The 21,895-nt window shown below is 28.9% G+C and overlaps 1 protein-coding gene across 1 annotated transcript in view; it reads right to left on the bottom strand.

Annotated features, from left to right (window-relative positions):
- The window catches only part of LOC108752684 (metabotropic glutamate receptor 8-like), a 125,654-nt gene that overhangs the window by 45,350 nt on the left and 58,409 nt on the right, over positions 1 to 21,895 (bottom strand). The window contains exons 4-5 of the mRNA XM_018493714.1: positions 10,492 to 10,623; positions 914 to 1,093 (exon numbers count right to left, since the gene is read on the bottom strand). Of these exons, the coding sequence (XP_018349216.1) occupies positions 914 to 1,093; positions 10,492 to 10,623 (312 nt within the window). The remainder of the gene's footprint in view (positions 1 to 913; positions 1,094 to 10,491; positions 10,624 to 21,895) is intronic.

Here is a 21,895-nt window from a genome sequence, read left to right as displayed (position 1 = left end):
TAGACCGTAAATGTGAGAAATACGATCGATAAACTAGAAAGTCTATATAGATCGAAGCTAGATCTTTAAAGCTTAAATAATTTAAAGTGAATTTTATATGTATATATTATATATGTACTTGTATATATACCATATTTTTGTAGTTATTTGAACTGCGCGCCGAATTGACTTAACAAAATTAAACTGTAATAATATCACGAATTAAATTGATAATCAATTTTTAATAATTCGATGCTCAATCAGGCATCATATTAAAAACACGTTAATTTGCTGAAATACTGTAAATAAATTTATTGCGAAAAATATCATCTCGGGAGTCGAATTCGGATCTCTTGTATTTTGTACAAGCATCATAAGCCTTTAGATTACCGAAGTCTTAATAATATTCCTTGCAATAAACGGTATATGTATGGAAATAACGTATTTTTCAGGCGACATAATATAAACATTAAGAATATTATGTTAGACCGTAAATGTGAAGAACACAATCGATAAATTAAAAGCCTATATAAAATATGTTCGAAACGTCTAAAATAAAAATGTTAAAGCTTTACTAATTATTGTAATATATTCTATTGCTATACTAATTATTGTAATTATTCAATTATAAATAGAAGACTTAATAGATACATAAATACAAATACACACATGAATGTAAAAAATCCATTGTTATTAACAAATATGTACATTATAACATTTTTATGTTATGTCCATTAAATTACAATTAAAATACATTTTTTCTGCCAAATTTTTCTTAAAAAATGTAATAATAAAAAAAATTAACGGAATAACGTTTTTTTTTTAATGTATACTATTCTGTTATTAGAGAATATATATATTTTTTAGGGACAAGTAACGCGCGTAATAAAACAATATGATAAGCGAATAACGATCATTCTTTCATTTTACTCACCTTCTCACCGTACTCGCCTTCCACAGCAACCGTGGAAACATATTTCCATCCGAGCAGATGGATCACCTCAACAATTGCCTGTGCCTGAAAATTATCCGGCGGTACCACTCTGCTGAAGTACTCGAACCGGCTTTTATCCGAGAGTTCTGTGCTGGTGGAGGCATAACTTATTTGCGGTATCTGCAATCACGTTACCATAAAACCAAAATGAAGAGAAGAGCAGAGCAGCATAAAGATATTTTTTTTATAGAAATTATGATTATTATTATTCATAACGACGTTATTAAATTTTACGCTTTGCAAAAATTCATATCATTTATTAAAAAGAGCTTATACATATTCGTATACAAACACATTTATTTTTTATACAGTACACAAACATTTATTTTTTAAATATAATATAAAAAAATATATTTTTTTAGTATTGTATAATTAAATATAAAAAATATAAAAATTTAATAAATATAAACGTATAATAAATAATAAAATAATAAAGTAATAAAATATAATAGAATAATAATATTACATTTAATATGATATTATTATTCTAATTTAAAATTATTTTTTCATATTACGATGCTCATTTGACAGATAAATCATAAAATCGTGCAGAGATACGCGCATGTATAAAGGTTAATATCCGCGTCACTTGATGCGTGACTCTGTTTCTCGTGAATACGAAGAGAGCCCGTAATTTTGCAGCATCTGTGTGTAGGCAACATAGAGAATCTAATAATCTCATGCCTGTTGAAAGTCTGTGTCACTCTCTCTCCCTCGCCCTCGGATTTCTTTGGTTGCAAAGTTGGAATGGATAATTCTATTTTTGCACAAAGGGCATACACTTCACCAAGATAGTTTCCTGATGATAACATTGTTCCTTAACGGATGTTATTGTCATTATCACGCGTCCTTATCTCTCGTCCTTACCTACAGCCTCGGCATATGCGCGAAAATCGACAATAGCATGCGAAAGCCGCACCCGCATTATCACTTCCCGTATTAATTTGCATCCATTTAGTTTCAATGGTTACTGTTGTGAGACTATTGACGTGATGTAAATTACAAACTGTAAGAATGATCGATCGAGGTTTTACTTGGGTCAGGTCGACGATACGAAAATTGTGAAATAATAAAAAAGAATATGCATGGAGACAATATAGAGAGAGATACAAAGTTTTTATGTTACGTCGTGATTCTCTCGAGTCAAAGTGAAAATATAGGGTAAAGTCGCCTATTATGGGATAGGTTCCTAATATGAGATAACGGGATTTTTGCTGAACTAATAATAAACGCATGTGTTTGATTCTATCATGAACTTTTTACTCTTAGTGTGAAACCTGTTTAGTAGAAAATTTATTATTAGATCATGTGTGTAGTCGTTGCAAAAAAAAAGGTTCGTGAAATTGAATGTTGTCAAATTTTATTAAAGTTAGTTTTTAAATCTTGTTTTATTATATAAAAATAAATATTGAGTAATAAAGTCTGCATGCAGTGATAGAGTAAAATTATATTCATAAGAGAAAACACGTAATATAATGATTTGTTTAACTGTAAAGATTAGATTTGGTGATCGTGAAACTGCAAGGCATGGAAGTCATAATATGAGATATTCAGAGTATTCTTAACTAATATGAGAGCATCTAAATAATTCAATGTCTCAAAACATACTATCGAATGAAATATTAAAAATGACGATTCTATTGTTAAGATTATTCACGCATACACACATATACACATGGCGCACAGGGTCCACAAAAAAAGTACCCTGTGCTAGGATGGAGACCCAGCTATTCTTATGTATTTTGACAAAATAATCGATTTTTTCCCATTTTTGACCCATTTTTTCACTCCAGATTGAAAATTTACCCTAGATAGTCCTATTTTGATGTCAGATTCGTATTCAGCAACTCAAAATACATAAGAATAGGTGGATCTCCATCCCAGCACAGTGTACTTTTTTGTTATTAAAGCCTGTGTTATTAAAGTACAATTATATTTTTCCTTAAGAAAGTTCTCACGCTACTCCCTACAAATAATTTAAATTCTTGAAATTGTGTAAAAGACAATTAAAATATTAATGTAAAAATATAATCAGTATTTAATTCGCTAATGTCATTATACATAATCATTGTTAATTTTTATATCTTATCAAATATTTTAACAAAAGCAAAGTTATAAGACGTTCATTTAATGATAAGCTTGGTCAGTATGTTTGAGATTATATACAAGGTATTCAAAAAAGGTGACCTCGCATTTACTCGGAAAGTGAATGCGTATCCAATTGAGTTATGACGTTATACATGAGAATTATCTGAGAATCGATATAAATGGAAAGCCACATTGACTGAAGAATTAGGCATGCATAAGCTAACCGCGCGTTGCTCACTGAACCAAAAACGCATTTGAATGAACATTTCCAAGGCTCTGTTGAAGCGGTTTAAGCGAAACGCCGGAAAAGTCGGATTTTTTGCGCCGATTAATAACTGTTAATCAAACACTTGGATCCACTACTTTATTCCTGAGACGAAGGAACAATCAGAACAGTGGACTGCAAACGATGAATCTGCTTCGAAGAAGGCGAAGATGGTTCCATCGGCTGAGAAGATGATAGACTATTTTTTGGAATAGTCAAGGAATAGTGTTCATCGACTATCTTGAAAAAGGTAAAACTATAACGGAGATGTACGCATCATCGATTGATAAGCTGAAGGCAGAAATTGCAAAGCGAAGCTGCAATTGGAAAATAAGAAAGTGCTGTTCCATCAAGATAACGCACCGTTTCATACTTCGACAGTCGCCTAGCAAAAATTCACAAATTACAGTTTGAATTAATTGACCACCCACCGTATTCACCAAATCTGTCCCCAGCAACTTTTTCCTGTTTCCTAGGCTTAAAGTTTGGTTCAGAGGACAGAGATTTTTATCGAACGAGCAAGTTATCGCATCTGTAGAAATCTATTTTGCAGAGCAAGACGCCAACTATTATTTGAATAAGTTAAAGGGATGAGCGCGTCGCTGAGAAACCGAAAAAGTATATCAACTTAAAACGAGACTATGTTGAAAAATAAATTTGACTTAAAAAATACTTGTTTCTATGTTAGGTTCAAAACTTTTCGAACGATCCTTGCAGGTGAAGCCATATTGCTTTTTGTATTTGTGGCAATTCTCTAAATGATCAACGCTGCGATCTCAGAAGGAAAACATCTTGTACTCTTACATTATGATAATAGCAATTAATTATACAGTGTTCCGATATTTTCATAATCAAAAAATTATAATTTTATTTAAAATTATATAAATTATATAAATTATATAAATTTATTTAAAATTATAATTTTATTTAAATTTGCTCTTATTAATTATATTAAATAAACGCTTTTTGCTAAGACATATTACAACTTTTTTAATTGTATTTCCTAATGTAAATATTTGAAAACGTGTTTTTTTTAATAAATTAATCTATTTACATTTCGACATATTTTTGTTAAAAAAGGATATTTCAGTTTCATGTATGAATGCAATTACATAAAAGGCGCTTTTAAAATCTAAAATATATTAAATAAAAATTCAAAGTAAATCTCCAAAAGCTCAATAATTATAATTTGAAATAGCAGAGTGTCTATAAAAGGGCAATGAGCTTAGTATGCTGACAGTGCAACATACTTAAATATTTTTACTTTCACAATTTGCCATACAAAAATTTTCCAAACATTTTGGTTCTCACAGAATCATCCTCAGTAGACAAAAACTTACAATAACATAATTGATACGCTGTTCCATGAATCTTCAAACTCTTCTGCAGTTAAAAGATTGCTAACGTCTTATTCCAAATATCGGTTATTTACTCCGTGGTAATCTCTGGTCATTGTAAAATGGATGTAAGATAATTTCTTAATATGGACTTAATGATTGTGTGTGACATATTAGAAAGTTGACAGGTCGACAGAAACATTGAGATCCTCATATTGTTAATAGTTTCGCATTGAGACCCTCATATTGTGAATATGTCGCATTGTGCTATCACGTTACCGCGGCGAGGATTAATGTACCATGATTTTGTAAAGATTTCCTAACTACTCACTAAAACTGCATGCTGAAAATAATAAATTATTGCTTTGAGAAAAAATACCGAAAATACAAATCATTGCTGTTATCAACGCAGTAATGATTATTTTTAGAGTTTATCGTTTACTAGTAGAACTAGATTAAATTCTTTTTTTTTTTTAATCTAAATCGATCTCACCAAGTCAAAAAATTCAAAAGTCGAATTTACAACTGAATGTGTCAAATACAAAAGACATTTTATCTAATAAACTGTCGCGAAAAAATATAATTATTAATTAAGATTTTTTAATTAGATTAATTTTTGATATAGAAAACTGAGATTAATAAAAATGTTTGATGTCACAAATAATTTGTCGATATCTAATTACGAATAGTAGCAAAATCTCTACTAGATATACTCACTGTCTTGTTTCGTAAGCCATTTAATATGTCATTTACACAGCGCTGTAATATCAATAATAGAGACGAATTTCCGTAAATGGAAACTCAAACTATGCGTCAATGTAATAAATATCATTTATATATATTTCCTTTGTCACTTTCCTATCAAAACTTTCTATAATTTTTGTGTCATTAATTTTATTATAATTTATAAATCGTGAAATTTTATTCATATTATATGCGTTATTTATCTAACAATAAGCTCCATTTGAAAATGAAAAAGTTTATTGGATAATGTATTTCAATATGTCCCTTAATGCAATTAATTATGTATTAAATATATGGTTAAATTAAAAACTAAATAAATAAATTGTACATAATTCTAAATTATTCATTTACATCTTTGGTTATAATTTAGAGTTTAATTGATTTTGAACTCAATTAATGTTTCACCTCCCGCACTGTGGTCACTGTTACCGTTAAAATTCAAAACACATATATCTGTCTAAATAATTTAATTAATAAAAAATAATTAAATTTACTTTTTAAATAGAGAGAGAGAAAGAGAGAGAGAGAGAGAGAGAGAGTAATAAATATTATATAAAGTATATATAAATCAATAAATAAAAAAAAGTATAGCACGTGCACACGCGCGCGCGCGCACACACACACACAATTTTTAAACCGACGATTTTATTAAATGAAGCATTAATTAACACTTAATTAAGATAATAGTTGCAATAATTTCGAAGATCTCAAAGCCCCGCATTTATTAATAAATTCATATTTGAAGAACACTCAATTTTCTGCACAAAATGCTCAACGTAACTTTCAAGACTTCCTCTCGTTTCTCTCTCTCTCTCTCTCTCTCTCTCTCACTTTCAAAGTATATATATATATCGCTACATTCCCTAATAAATTTATTAATAATAATCTCAGCGCAGCTTTCTTGACGATTTTCATTTTTGATGAAGTGATTCAATAAACGGCTCGTTGCAATTCTAATGAGCGTTATTCCGATTTGCGATGCAATGCACAGCTCGCCGTCAGAATCGACTAGAATAATTAGAACTGTTCTGCAAGAAAAAGAATCAGAACGAATGAATAAACGACAATCGGCCGAATAAATAGGACATTTTATAAAATAAGTCGTTATAAAATTAGTCCGTAATTGGTCATATTTAAATTCATTATTTTACTATTGCTTAAAAGAAAAATAAAAAATAAAAAATAAAAATGTACCCATAATTTTTTACTTAATTTTTTCGAAACCTTCTTATTACAGTATTTTGATTTACAAATTTCGTAACACTCTATATACAGAGTGTCCCAAAAAGGTCGGGAAACACTTTTCTGTAAAACTTATATTTTCCGAGATATTCAGATGTGCCGACTTTTTTGGGATACCCATGTATACGAACATTAAAGATGATATCTTTAATTCTCAAGTTGTATTTTTACAATAAAAAAATTCTAAAATTTATATTAAAACAGAACTAAAAATTGTAATATTATCTCTTGATTATTTTCTTCGTAAAACGACGGTAATATAATTATAATCAGTAGTATTATATAGTATGCTTGCTGATATAAAATACGTTCATCTTGTCCTATCCTTTGTTATATTGGTAGACTTTAAAATTTGCTTTTTACTATGAGCAGTTGACATAATACAAATATGCACGAGGCACAAAGGGTTAATTGCATCCCATGGCGTACAAAGGAAGAGTGTCGCATAACCATCGAGTGCAACGAGCGGCTCCATACCAGCTTTATTCCTAACGAAGGAGTTACGTTTGCTATGTAAATTGAATGCTATGCGCGCGAAGGTTTGCCAAGTGGCGAAGATTAACTCAAGTTAAATAACGAGTAAAATAACGGCCATTCTCCTAATATATTATATTAACACTTAGCGCGTCTAAGTTTTTCATCAAAATGCATCGCGTTTATAATTATACAATTTAGTAATTATACAATAAAATTTGCAAACTTGAACGTGTTATAATGTGCCATAATAATATTTCATAAACTTGGTTTGATCGTTTGATGATAATATTTTAATAAATGCACAAAATTGAAATTAAATCAAATGCAAGTCGTTACATCACTTTTCTCATCGCTACTTATTAATTTTTTTTTTATTTCCATGTAGTAAACGTTATTAACCAATATTATCCCAAGAAGCGAGTTTAAAAATTGATATATACATATTAATATATACTAAACTTTTTTAGTGCGTAATAAAATTTTTTACTACAGTATAGTAAAATTTTTATTTTAATTATAGAATAGAAAAATTAATTTAATTATTGAATATATAATACATAGAAAATATAATAAGATTATAAAAAAGACAATATAAAATCCATTTGGTTCAGAGATTCAATTCTCAAATTTATAAAAAAATTGATTTCGAAACTTATATAAAAAAGAATTAAAATCTGTATAATACTATCTCTTCATAACTAAAACAATGATAATATAATAATAATTAGTATTACTATCTGTGTATATTTGCTAGCGTGTAATATGTTATGGGTTAATCTTGTAAGGATCTTGAAATTATATTGAGAGAGATATATTAAATCACAGAGAATCCCATTAGATATTTCTGGAGTATTTTCCGCATGATGTATGTGAACTTCCTTGCATAAAATCATAAATCATGCAGCGGAGAGAATTGTGAAAATATGCCGCGAATGACTTTGTCCACAATGAAAATATGTCGGCAAAAAGTGAACTGAAAAGGACACTTGGCTTCCACCGATAAATAGAAAAGGAAGTAGTTTTCAAACTCAAGTGGGTCGTTAGAAAATAATGAGAAGGACGATAAAAGAGTATATGTATAATAAAATTCTCTATACGACTTGTGCAGCAGTGCTTTTCGCAGGCAAGTCTTTTTATCTTGATATAACTGCGTTGAAATAACTCGAGAGTTTAATACGCGTACGCGATCAGTCTCGGCAACATTAAATTCTTGACGTATAATATAACCGTTCAATTTTATCACATACGATCAAAACACGACAAAAAGATATCTTCAAAATAAAATTCAAATAAAAGGATTAACTATAATAAATATATTGCTAGTTGTATAAAAAAAAAATAAAGTTTTAAATTCTGTGTCTATCAATATACGCAAGCAATTAAATTATTGTTTACAGTATTATATATATATCAATTTATACTGAAATATTTAAGCATTACAATCTTTATTTTTAAATAATTTAAATGATTTAAAATAAAGGTCGTAATGCTTAAATTTAAATTATTTAAAATAAAGGTCGTAATGCTTAAATATTTCAGTATGAATTGATATCCGCAATTCTGCAAATCGCATGCCAAAATATTTTTTATTCTTGAATCGCAATTATGAACAGAACTAGAGTAATAATATCACATATTAAACCGACAAGCAATTTAATAATAATATTGCTAATAAGCATCTTATAAGAGTATTAATAAATTTGATAGTAATAAGAATCTTAAAAACTGTTAATAATTGACGAATATATTAGATTTCTCTTACTTAATTAGACTTACTTAATTACTCTAATCGATCCAATTTTATATTATAATTATCAAAATAAACTAAACAAAGGCATGTGCGATCATAATGTATTGTATAAATCTGTGTAAAAAGATGAAAACTGAATAGGATATCTCAAAATTAAATTATGTATGGGAATTTGCGAGACATAATCGTATTTCGTATTTTGACAAGAGCTGCGACGTTTGCGAGATCCATTCGTGTGTTCAACGTCGGTGATGGCGGCGGATCGATAGAACGTCTCGACAACGGCAGGAGCTTCTTTCGCAAGCCGATTTCATGCGGATCACCAAACTCTTTTCAGCGAACTTGTGCTGTATGACGTATTTTTCAAGGTGTTAACGTAGGGGTCTTATCTGAGTCTGGTAAGGACGAAGCCGATGCCACGAGAATGGATCTGCACGGCTTTAATCCTTACGGATAGTTGATTGATAGTTCGATGTCATTACCGGTCAGGAAGTTTTGCATATGGCATCTCATTTTCCATAAGCCGATGAAATTGCCTGCTGTCGTCTCTCTTTCTCCTTCAATTTCTTTTTCTTTCTTTTTTCCTATTTCAAACTCATCTTTTGTAACCTTTATATCAAAAGAAGTTACGTTTTCACATGTCCTGCAAACACCTGCCGATACCCGGCTGTGCTTTCTACGAAGCTGCTTTTCCAAACCGGCTATTTTTCGCTTCTCAATCTCGACGGACACACGTGGCATAACAACACCGAATCGCGCAAATAAAGCCAAAAGAAATAACGAATATCATACTTTCAGAAAATCTTATTTAAAAAATGTTATTAATGTACATTTCTACCAATGTGGATTAATTTGAATCTCGATTTAATTTACTATTTATATCATTCCTAAAAAATTCTTAGAATTAAAAAGAAATAAAAAGTAAATTAAATCAAGATTAAAGTTAATCTATATTGGTAGAAAGTATAAGAGAAATAAACTTATAAATTATTAATCAAAGCGGATTTTAGTGTGTTAACTTAAGCACTGAGATCCGCTTTGATTGAAAATTTATTTTTCTTAATTGATTTATTTTCGTCGGACGACGGAATACGAGTTGTAATCTTTCAAATTCTTTTTACATCTTTAACTTTGCATAAGATAGTGTCCAATTTGTTATTATAAACATCGTATAAAAATACCAACGTAAAAATAGCGTGTAGTATGTGTAGTTGTATGTGATCGCGATATATTTAAACTTATACAAAGTAAATTTAAAATACAATAATTAATAATTATGAAGAATTATCATTTATGCAATATATGTTGTATACCTATTTCTGTCTCTCCCTTTTCACCTTAAATTTTAAATAAACTAAAAAGAAATGTACGGAGTATTTAAAAAAATAAATACATATTATCGAAAGAAGCAAAATTTTCGTATCTCTTTGTTATTTTAATATCTCTTTTTTAAAACAAAATGAAGATTAATTATTAAGTTAAATTTAGGAGCTCATTCTGTAACTCTTAAACGATTGTAACGTTGCAGTTAAAAATTATAAAAAAGTTATAAATCTTTTATTAGTGTTCAATAAATGAAGATTTCGTATATTAGTTAGATTGTACGGATAATTACCTTAAAGAGCCGCAAGATGTTGGCGACCATAATAGAGACCACGCTGAATGCGGCGCCTATCACGCCAGTTACCGGTTTGTGGGGAACGTAAGTGGGCGTCTTGCCATTTTCACATTTGTACTCCGATATGTCCTGAAACGAGAGAAAAATGCCAGGGTACTCTTCCATTGTACGATAACGATATATAATAATAAAGAGAACATTTATCAAAATATCATTTAAAAGCGCTTCCCGAAACGGCGAACAAATGTACGGTGCAATTTCCACAATTGTGCATTTAGGTTACTACTCGTAGGTACTCTATTAGTCAGCCACATCCACCCACATTTGTTTCTGAAATCTAAAGGCAGCGACATGGCCAACGTACGCCACAAACAAATATTATCACATATACATAATTATCCATATGAATGTGGACCAATATTTAGCGAATGTAAACTAAATCCAATATAACAAAAGTTGGCGTATATTAACCATGTCGTTTAAAGTCATCTTTAATATCTATCGTTTACATGCTTTTTCGATTAGAAATGGACTAAACACGTATATGTGAGAATGGGAGTCGTTGGACTACAAGCACTTACAAATAGTCCAGAAGGAAAACTTTAGATCGCTGTGAGTTGTTGTGATCATTCGCAACATGATTAAACATGATTAAACGAGATGTTTTTGGTAAATAACATCGAACTTTATAACGCGCATATTTTTAAATATTTATGTTCAATATTTTAAAAATTTTTGAAGTCGTTTTATGAAAAAAAAATTTATACAAACACATGTAATCTCAAAGATCACGTTTTAAAAATATATAGGTACAGAATTTTTAAAATTCGATAAGATTATCTTTTTTCTTCATAGCTTCTATAAAAAAAAACATTTTTTAAAACTCAGACCACAGTACCCTCTAAATTTTTTTTATTTTTCGGAATTGAATCTCACTCTAAACAATGAAAATTGAGCTTAAAAAAGAGTAACTCAATTTTCAATCTTTATAAAAGATTTCACTTTTCTGATTCATTCTACAAATTTCAGAGAATAAATAAAACTCAGGTATATTTAATCTTTAATCTTTACTTTCTTACGTATACTTAATCGCCGTTTTGTAAAATAAAAAACATTAAAATAAAGTTTATAATACATTATTGATCTAAATTTGTAAGCTAAACATAAAAAAAGAAAAATATCATTAAAAAAGAAATATTAATATCAAATTCAAAATATATCTTAAAAATAGCTAGACTAGAAATTAAGATTAGAAATAAAGAAATTAATTTTTCTAAATTTTTTAATCTTTTACAGTTTAACAACAATTAAAAAAAAGATAAGAAACCATATTACATTTCGTAATATGTATAAACATTTCTTCATAAAGTAATCTAAAAAATCAACTTTAAAAATATTGGGCACTTATGATTATGATATAGTATCCTGTATAGATTAAATATAGATGTTTTCATTATTTGCAAAGAGAATTTGGAAAAAATTCAGAAAACTTTTAGAAATAAGGACAATAAAGAATATTTACTTCTTTTCTGTGCTAACAAGTTATAATGCACTTAAAGTTACTGAAAAATTATTTCAAATGTTTCTCTTTTCGTTTTAACAAGAATTATGCCGCTGGATTTTCACGCGCACGTTTTTTACTCTATTCTCTCTCTATTCGACAGAGATTTGCGCAGGTAACTGTCGTGATGGATGAAATCCGACTGTGAAGTTACCATAAAGTTCGTTTCGTTGTGCGCAACTCGGTCGTGCTCGTTAGATCCATCCTACAAGCTACGACGTTACACGGTTCGTAATTAAGGAATCCTGTGCAATTCTCAATTCGATATGGAAATGCATTTGTGCGTTGGACAATTACGTTTTCACCTACTTGAGACAAACAGTCGATAAACAAAACAGTCATAAATTATCCACTAATAGAATCTTTAATTATTAAAAAAGAAATATAATGTAATAATTTCTTTTAAATGTTATTGATCCGTCAAAGCAAATTATATTAATAAATAGAAATATATTAATTAATTAAATAATATTAAACTTAATTTATAATATTAAACTTATAACTTAGAAATTATGATTTCAATTTTTAATTAGTGCTTTTACTTATTTTCTAGAAAATTCTTTTATTTTTTTATCAGTGATAACAAACACAATAATAAAAATAAGATATAATATATTTGACAATTATATTTATATTTAGAAATATTAACTTTAATTCATTTTAAATAAAGATTATATTAAGATAATATTTATGAGATTAATAAAAATTACTTGAGATAGCTAGATATTTATAAAATTATAAATTTCTCATATTTGTTTTGTAAATCTATGAATAGTTGTCCATAACGAGTTTGACATTTAATGCGAACATTGCAAAGATATTATTGTTAGAAAAAACATATTATCAGCTCACATTATATTGTTAATAATTGTATATACGTATTATATATAATTATAAAGTGCAACAGTATCAAGTTGCTTCTATTATTTGACACATAGTTTATATTTTGTCCTATAATAACCAGCATTCGTTTAATAATGTTTCAAAGTCAATTACATTTCGTTAAATGTAGCTTTTGAGCAAGCTCGGTCGACTTGGAAAGTGCACTCAACGTCGACGAAAGACATCGTCTCTCATAGAGGCGGATGAGTTTCGTCCCTTCGCAATATAATCATCAGTCTTTTAAATATCATAGAATATCCGACCATTTAATGTAAATGTCAGTCTACTTAATTTTTAAGCAGTGCCGCAAGAAATTATTTCCACAAGTATACAATTAAAGAATTATGTCATAGGAGAAAATAATAAAGAATTATTTTAATAAAATGATAGAAATTAAATTAAGAATTTATCTTTAAGCCCTTCTTTTATTTCTCCGAATTATTTATAAGCATTTTGAATTATATGTATTCTACATAGTTGTAGATTTCTATGAACATAGCAGAAATATACAATGAACAAAATTTTTGAATACATTTCTTTATTTTATTGACTGAATTCTTTAAATATTCCGTAAAATGAGATGAGAGTTCTACCGACATGTACGTGCAATTAGTTACAAAATATATGAAAATTGTTGAGAAAAAAATGTATGCGGCACATAAATTTTATTGATTTCCAAGCAATACCAACGATTTGTATTTACGATTTAATTTCACGAATATTCACAAACGAATATTTACTTGTGTTAGTTACGAGATTTTATCGTGCATATTCAGTGGAATTCGTGAAAACGTCTGTTCGCAGAGAACATCGAGCGAGAAACTCGAGAATACTATTCTCTAATATGCTCAGATGATTTAAATATGATGAAGCAAACATCACGCAAATGCGCGTTGTGTATTTTTATATGAAGAAATTCTTCGAACGGCTGCATAAATCTGGAATGCATTATGTTGCAACTTGAGATTATTTAAATATCATATGTGTCTCCGATGGACTTATGACATATTAATGCAATTTTTTCGAAGATAACTTGCTATGTTTATGTGCATGTCTACGTTAGTGTAACGAGAAAGTTAAGTAGCGTAAAATGTATCGCTACGAGGTGGAAAGAAAGCAGTGCATTTATGAATACATTATACACGCTGAAAATCCGTTACACATTATGAATAAATACATATTTTGTCACTCGTGGTCTATTACATAAATAATCAATAATTATTTATGCAATAAAACAATAATAACATTGTTAACAGATTATTCTGTCAACCAATAAATCTTGTTTATGTCACGGCAAAAAATTATGACGAGTAAAATGGCATGAGCTTTATTATTAGAAAATATGACTGAATTAATATGTGCAATGTAATTGTTATTTAGCAAATAAATGACAATTGATGGGTATAAGCCGGATTTGGCAAACATATTTAGTTCTCGTTTAGAACATTATTTTGTCAAATATACACAACACACAAACACATGCATATTTGGATTATTAACTCCCTCATACGAGAGATCTACAGTCAATAAATGTATTAAATTCATGTAATAATGCAGAAATATATGTTGACGGAATATTTGAAATTATAATATTAAGATATGATAAATTAGAATTATTAAAATATAATTTATAGTTGCTAAAATATACAAGCATCAGAAGCTCAAAGAATAAAAAGATTAATCATCCATATTAAACGTTTTAAATACCGGTAAAAAGAGCTCATCAAACTTTTATAACTCTCGTCGACATCACAAAGTGCCTATCAATTCTTACAAGTACATAATTTACGATTAATCGTTACCTGTTATCTGAATTATTCGAGTAGGTATCAGTTATGTCCGACATGATGAACGAGCTGTAAGATACAGAAAGCTATCAGTCGATGAGACGTGATGGCTCTTAAATCATGGCATCGTTCCAAAGTGTTCGGCATCCTGAGCGAGTTTTGAAAGAGACTGAAGACCAAAAAAAAAAGATTCATGCCGTTGAATCCATAGATCTTCGTTCAAGGAGGTGTGTTCTTCTGGCGAGGTAACCGTTCTCGCTCGAACGCGCGAGAAATAAATCCAAACACCGGATTTGAGCATGCATTATTCACTCCGAGAAAGATGTATTCGTTCCGACGCGAAAAATAAAAAACGAATTTGTTCAACGACCAATCAACGACCGTAAATTAAATATACTCGCAATATTGATACGCAATTCTAATGAATTTAATTTAAAAGGCTTCCGTAAAACATGAGTTTCTGTTCTTAAACAGCATAATAAATATATAAGGTTTCCAATAATGACTAAAATATGTCGATTCTTTAGATCATACTTTTAAATTATAAAAGTAATATACAAGAGATTTTAATAAATATCGACATGTAAGGATATAAATTTATTGTAATTTTGCAAAATCTGAACATTTTAATTTCTAGTATTAAAATACTTAAGATTAATGCCAAGACTTTTATAGATATATATATAATTAACTGTAAATTTTATATAAATTAGATCCTTTAAGTAAACATGAGTAAACGAAAAAAGAGAAAGAGAGGAAATTTTGAAGACAAAAATAAAGAACAATAGAGCTGTTCCACAATTTTTAACTACAGATAAATAATAAATTCTTCCAAAGAGTGATCTATTTCTAATTGTAACTAATAACGTGTAGAAAAAAAAGATAGGATATAAATTAATGTAATATTTAAGAACAGTATGTAATATAATAATAATGCAGACCCAATGAATATTGCGCACACAAAAGAATACTTTTATAAAAACCTACGACTCCCACTGGTACTTGATGATTTACGATTTTCACGTGATAACTGTTCCCAGGCGCACAGTCGTAGCACTGAATGGGAAGCGAAGGCAATTGCTTGTCAGGAAACATGGGAAATAAATGGCTACGAATGAGTGTCGCGTCGCGCGAAATCAAAAGGTGGGACTTTTGGCAATTGCGGACACGAAGGTGATTCTTCAAGATCGTGCAACGTGTCGCTTAACCGTGATAACGCGATCCAATTTCGTGGTCTACGCGGAACGACGGAAAGCTATTACATCCGACAACTTTCCTTTATTAATCACATAATTAAGAGAATAATTAAAACTTGTAATATGATAGAGATATAATTAAACACGATAAAGGATAGTATTCTCTTCCCCTCAGTAAATTAATGCAAGGTAGGCTGGGATCTCTGCAAAGCAGAAGGTTCAAACAAGATTTATGTTAATGTATTGAAGTATTTTCTTGATTATACCTATCATTTTAGTCAAATTCAATAAAGAGTTCGAATATAATATAATATTTAACAATGCAAATTAAAACTCCAACGTAATTCTTATATCAAGCTTAAAATTTTATTTAATTTTATTTAATTTACTTTAATCGCACATTCAGATGTTTTTACTTAAAATTAACTTATTTAACTTTAGAAACAAAAGGCAAGGATTCGGTTTCTTATTCCTCTAAACAAAAATCTAGTTTAAAATTACTTATTCCATAAAAGCATATTCATTTGTACATATTGGAGTTTAGGAAAAAATTTCAATTTTATATTAAAGTTCAGTTAATGAAAATAAACGTTTCTAAAGTATGACTTGTCTGTAAGTCTGTAATTCTACGCTATATAGTAACATGTTAATCCCAATTTATCTACGATTCACAGAATTTATACCGCACTTCGTACCGTTGAGTACTACATTGAGTTGCCCGCGGCGACGCAGACTTCTCTCTTTTAAGTTCGCGAGATAAATTCCCAGCGTGAATAAAAAGGAGCCAGGGGATGGAGACTGACTTATATGAATTTACTATGATTCCATGAATCTTACTCAAGCAGAAGTGCTACTTCCCGCAACGAATACATTCCCATGTTGAAACATTTTTTAGTTAGAATATAAAAAAAATCCTGTATAATCAAGAGAAAAAAACTTTCAATAATAATTAAATCGTTTGTACATGCATTTTAGAATGCAAACACGGTGTTATACAATCAATGCCGAGAGTACTTTTGAATTCTTTTACTTTTCAATCAAACAATTTCCATATAGAAAAAATTCAAGTGTTATTTTTATTAAATTTTATATACATTCTATTTTTTAGGAATCCTTTTATGTAAAAGACATATAATTAGAAGATACACAATTAAAACCTAACTAAAAGAACACGACAGCTTTTTACGATAGAATAAAATCTTATCTAAACTTTATTCTCTAAACTATAAATCTAATTGCGAAACGGATAATTACGGTTAAAACAATATCCTTTAACCGCTAGAGTAATTTAACTTCTCTCATCGTACGAGGAAGTAAAATTAAATGTGCGCACGAAGAGCTAAATTATAGATGCGCCTCTAAGTTATAAATTCTCGTCAAAAGAAAGTATTATGTCGCAATGTGTCACTAGAATTATTTCCGGTGAATTATTACACGTTGTAACTATAATTACTTTACTGGCACATTTTAAACCACTTTCGCGAACAATTCGAGTTCTGTCTATATCACGTTCGACCGATACGTGACTCACAATTAGAAACATCCTCCTATACCATATCCCTCAGTTTTTCTGCGTAAAATTTTGTCGATACGCTCGTGTCAATTGAACGTGGCTGGCATTACATGTACCGAGATAAAAGATGAGTTCAGTGGTTGGAAAACGTCTATCGAACTCCACAAATTCTGATCTATCTTTTTGGAATTTTGTCAATCGACTTTTTTACGCTCGACATGATAGTCCTTATCGAGAGGCTTTTTACCAATGTAACACGGCCAATGATCCTAATCCCTGGCACATCCCGGCGACCAGAATATCGATCTTTCCGAAAGCACGAATACAATTAGATTTTAATTCCGGATGAATAAGTTCTTAAGATAATCGGGCGTTTGATTTATTTTTTAAATAATAATAATTATTTTAAATAACTACATATTTTATATATAATTCTATTTCTATTAACATTAATAATTATATATCAAATTTTGTTGAAAATATAAAATACGTTCTTATTTTATATTTGTTAAATTTTTGTTTTATTAAAAGAAATTTGTAAATTTTGAAGTCACATATGTATAGAACTTTAGTATTTTAATAATAAAAAAGTCTAAAATTTTAAGACTTTTTATAATATGTTTTCTTTTTTATTATTGTGGCAATAATATGTTCACAGTCATCATCCCAACAAAATGGAACGATTTAATTTGATTCATCTTTTTGTTTCATCATATGAATTTTCTTTCTTATATAAATTCTTATATGAATTTTCTTTCAATATCACATGACTGCGACAACAATTTAGAGAATCACATTTGAGCCCTTACAAACCTACGGACTTTATTACAGTCAACTTCGCCGAGAGAATAATAATGTTAGTCGCTGGAATTTGAAAAAATTCTGGGTTTGACTATCATTTGTCACAGTCTGATGATAAAAAGGAGAAAAAAAAAGAAATACTCAACACGACCCCGCATATGCGCACTAATAAAAATGTTCCTTGCATACACTTTACGATACGTGGTACAAACGACAGCAATGTTTAATTTTTTACTGTAAAATATTTTCCATAAATCTTATGCAGATTCGTGTATGAGAAAAACAGAGAATGAAAGAGTTACTTTTTTTCCGTTAATTTTACAGTTACTTTTTATAATAACAATTCGATAACGATGTTGCAATTTTTTATAACTGTAATGATGACTAACTAAACACTGAAGTTAAAGACGACGCTAAGGAAAGTCACTTTAAAAAGTAAATCATTACCATTACGTGTTACTTATTGAAAAAAATAATAAATACGATCAGTAACGCCATAAAGTTATTCCGTTATAAGTTACATTAAAATTTAAAAAGTATAACGAATTACAAATTACGAGCTATTTTTTTCAGTAATGAATTACTTTTCCAATCTTTAATAAATAACTATTGACTGCTCCAACTTTGATGTTACATTATCATCATAAAAAAGTCGTAACGTCATTATTAAACTGTTATTACAATAAAGTAACTAAGTAATGGCAATTACAATAATTACTTCCATTCCCTAAACAAGAAATACAGCGGCATTTTTAAACTGTAATTTTAAACAAAAAAAATTCTTAATAATTTTTCTGCTCCTGTAAATCTTCTATCAAAATTTTTATGTTATTTTTTGCTTATAAAAAATTTATGTAGTTTGTAATTTTATATTTCAAACAAAACAGCAATATATCTCTTTTGCTTTTCATATTTCATATACTTAATAATTTTTCTTTATTTTTTTATATCAAAGAACAATCACTAATCTTGTGCAAGATGTGTCCTATCATATTAAAGATGGAATAACGACAACAAAAATATTAGAATCCCAAATAAATATATAATACAAGCCGACATGAATTTTGACCCAGAAACGGCAGTATATTATCCTGAAGGTTTTTGGTATGCTAAAACCAAATCCGTAGCAAAAATTACTCCATCACGTCAGGTTCCCAAGATATTCTAATCCAAAAGTGCCAAAAAAGCTTATTTTGGACATTTTTAAATAAAAATATCTTGTTAACCTGATGTAATGGAGTAATTTTTGGCTACGAATTTAAATTTGGCATAAAAAATCTATGAAAATCACCTATGATTATAAATGAATTAACACAGTAGCATGAAAAAAATTAAATATATTGCAATTGTGTCCACCCTTAAGGCGTCTCCAATCGATATGTATACGCCAATTTTGCACACATTCACTAAATATTGACTACAATATGAATATTGACTTCAATATGAATAATTATAATTGTGTGCAAAGTTGACGTATACATTGATTATATCGTCTGGAGACGCCTTAAGGTGGATATACTTACAATTCATGTCTAATTTTTTTATGTTACTATTTCTAATCATAGGTGATTTTCGTAGATTTTTTAATGCCGAATTTGAATCCGTAGTCAAAATTGTTTTATCACATCAGGTTTCCAAGATATTCTAATATAAAAGTGCCAAAAAGGTCTCTTTCAAGCATTTTTAGATTAAAATTTATATCTCGTTAACCTAATTTTGGCTACGAATTAGTTTTAAAATGCCAAAAACCTTCGGGATATATACTGCCGTTTCAGGATTAAAAAATGTTTTTTTTGTAAGTAATTATTGTTTTAATAATCAAAACGATAAAAATATCAATTTCTTTTCAAAAAAAGGAAAAATAATTTATTTGTTGAAATATGTAGTATGTAAATATCAAATGTAATACACAAATATTACACATTAATTAATAAATTTTTTAATTTGATTTAAAATTAAATTTTATAAGCGTGTTATTTGAAAACAATAATAAAACAATCGAAAAAGCATAAAATAGTATGATGGAATCAATTTTTCATTTATTTTGTCTTTGACATTTTTAATTCACCGCCGATTGAATAAAATATCACGAAGAGAAAAATTGCTTTCGTAAAAATACCAAACCTTACTTCATAAAATAAGAAAAAATTAATATGGTACTAATGATTTAAATGAATTTATTATGAGACATGCCAAATATTTCCGTGTCAATTATTACCATATAAATTTGAATGACATTACAAGGAACGACTAAAATTCGTAAAAAATTTATTTAGTGACATAGTTCGCAATTTCCGATCCATATCAAATTCTTTTCTCGGTTATCCATAGATACTAAAAACTAGCAGGCGGAATTCACTCCCTTCTTTTTCCTTTTGCACCATCCTTCGTTTCACATCCCTCTTTGAGCTCGAGGTTAACTAGACTTGGCCAAAAATCGATCAACAGAATAGTCGATTCCAATTAAACGAGTGTTAAACTCATCGCGGAACCAGTGAATAATCAATAGAAGATAAAAAAAATAAACTTTTCTAAATTATTATTTTCCAGTCAATATCTAATATATATAATGTTCTAAAAATATAAAAACCATTTATTTCGTTATACATTTTATATAGCTCAGATTATTAACTTAAAGAATTCTTACAATATCGTGAAAATATTTATTGCGCAAAAATTTATTGTATTATAAATAGAAATCTTATGTCGTTTCCATCTATTATAAATCATAATGTAGTAAAATCGAACGTAAAATTCTTCAATTTAAAAAATAGCAATAATAAAAATATGTTTGTCGTATTGTAATTGTCGCAGGTGGTTCCAGATTCGAGATAATTCCGAGTACAAAGGATCTGCACGTTCAATGAAATATCCGCATTCCTCTCTTGTGAATAACAGATTGCAGTAAATTGATTAACAAAGTGCCATGTTAATTTCCGATGATAATTTTGTTAGGTATTTTAGAAAAATACTGGATAAAAATTCGAAACGAGAAATAAACTCGAGTGTAAAAATATAATTTTAAAAAGCAAATGCGTCTTTCTCTCTCTCTCTCTCTCTCTCTCTCTCTCTCTCTCTTCAATTAATTTACAGCAAACTTTTATAATTAATTGTCAGTATTAAATTATGATAATATATTTAACGTTGAAATTAAAAAGTGTTAATTAACTGAACATTTTAGCATAAATTTTGGATAGTTAAACTGTAAAAGGAAAATATCAATTTCAGAAATCCATTCAAAAATATTCCTGCGATATACATATTTTCTCCGAAGAAACACTGCAGTGTATATATTTATGGGGTCTCAACATAACGACAGTAAATAATTTAACGTATGAATCATTAATGTCGTTCTCTGGATGCAAGGATTGTAATCGAAATAATGTTTTTATAGAAATTGACATGAATTAGCCAACTTTACTAGTAGCTGACGTTTGATTCGTTGATTCGAACAGAACGATTTTATAATGTAAATATAAACGTTGATTAATAAGAAAGAGATATTACTCTCCAGATCTCATAATATGTATTTTGGAAGGTCCACAATTCATATTTAATTAATCGATATATTCGGATATATATAATATATATACAGAATGTTTGATAAGTAATGATAAAACTCTCGCATAGAGATAGAACTCTCGTATAAGGATAGAGCGGA

Source organism: Trachymyrmex septentrionalis, unplaced genomic scaffold (genome assembly GCF_001594115.1).
Source record: "Trachymyrmex septentrionalis isolate Tsep2-gDNA-1 unplaced genomic scaffold, Tsep1.0 scaffold60, whole genome shotgun sequence".
Taxonomy (NCBI): domain Eukaryota; kingdom Metazoa; phylum Arthropoda; class Insecta; order Hymenoptera; family Formicidae; genus Trachymyrmex; species Trachymyrmex septentrionalis.
The sequence above is the reverse complement of the archived record's forward strand: the minus strand, read 5'-3'. Positions and strand labels throughout refer to the sequence as shown.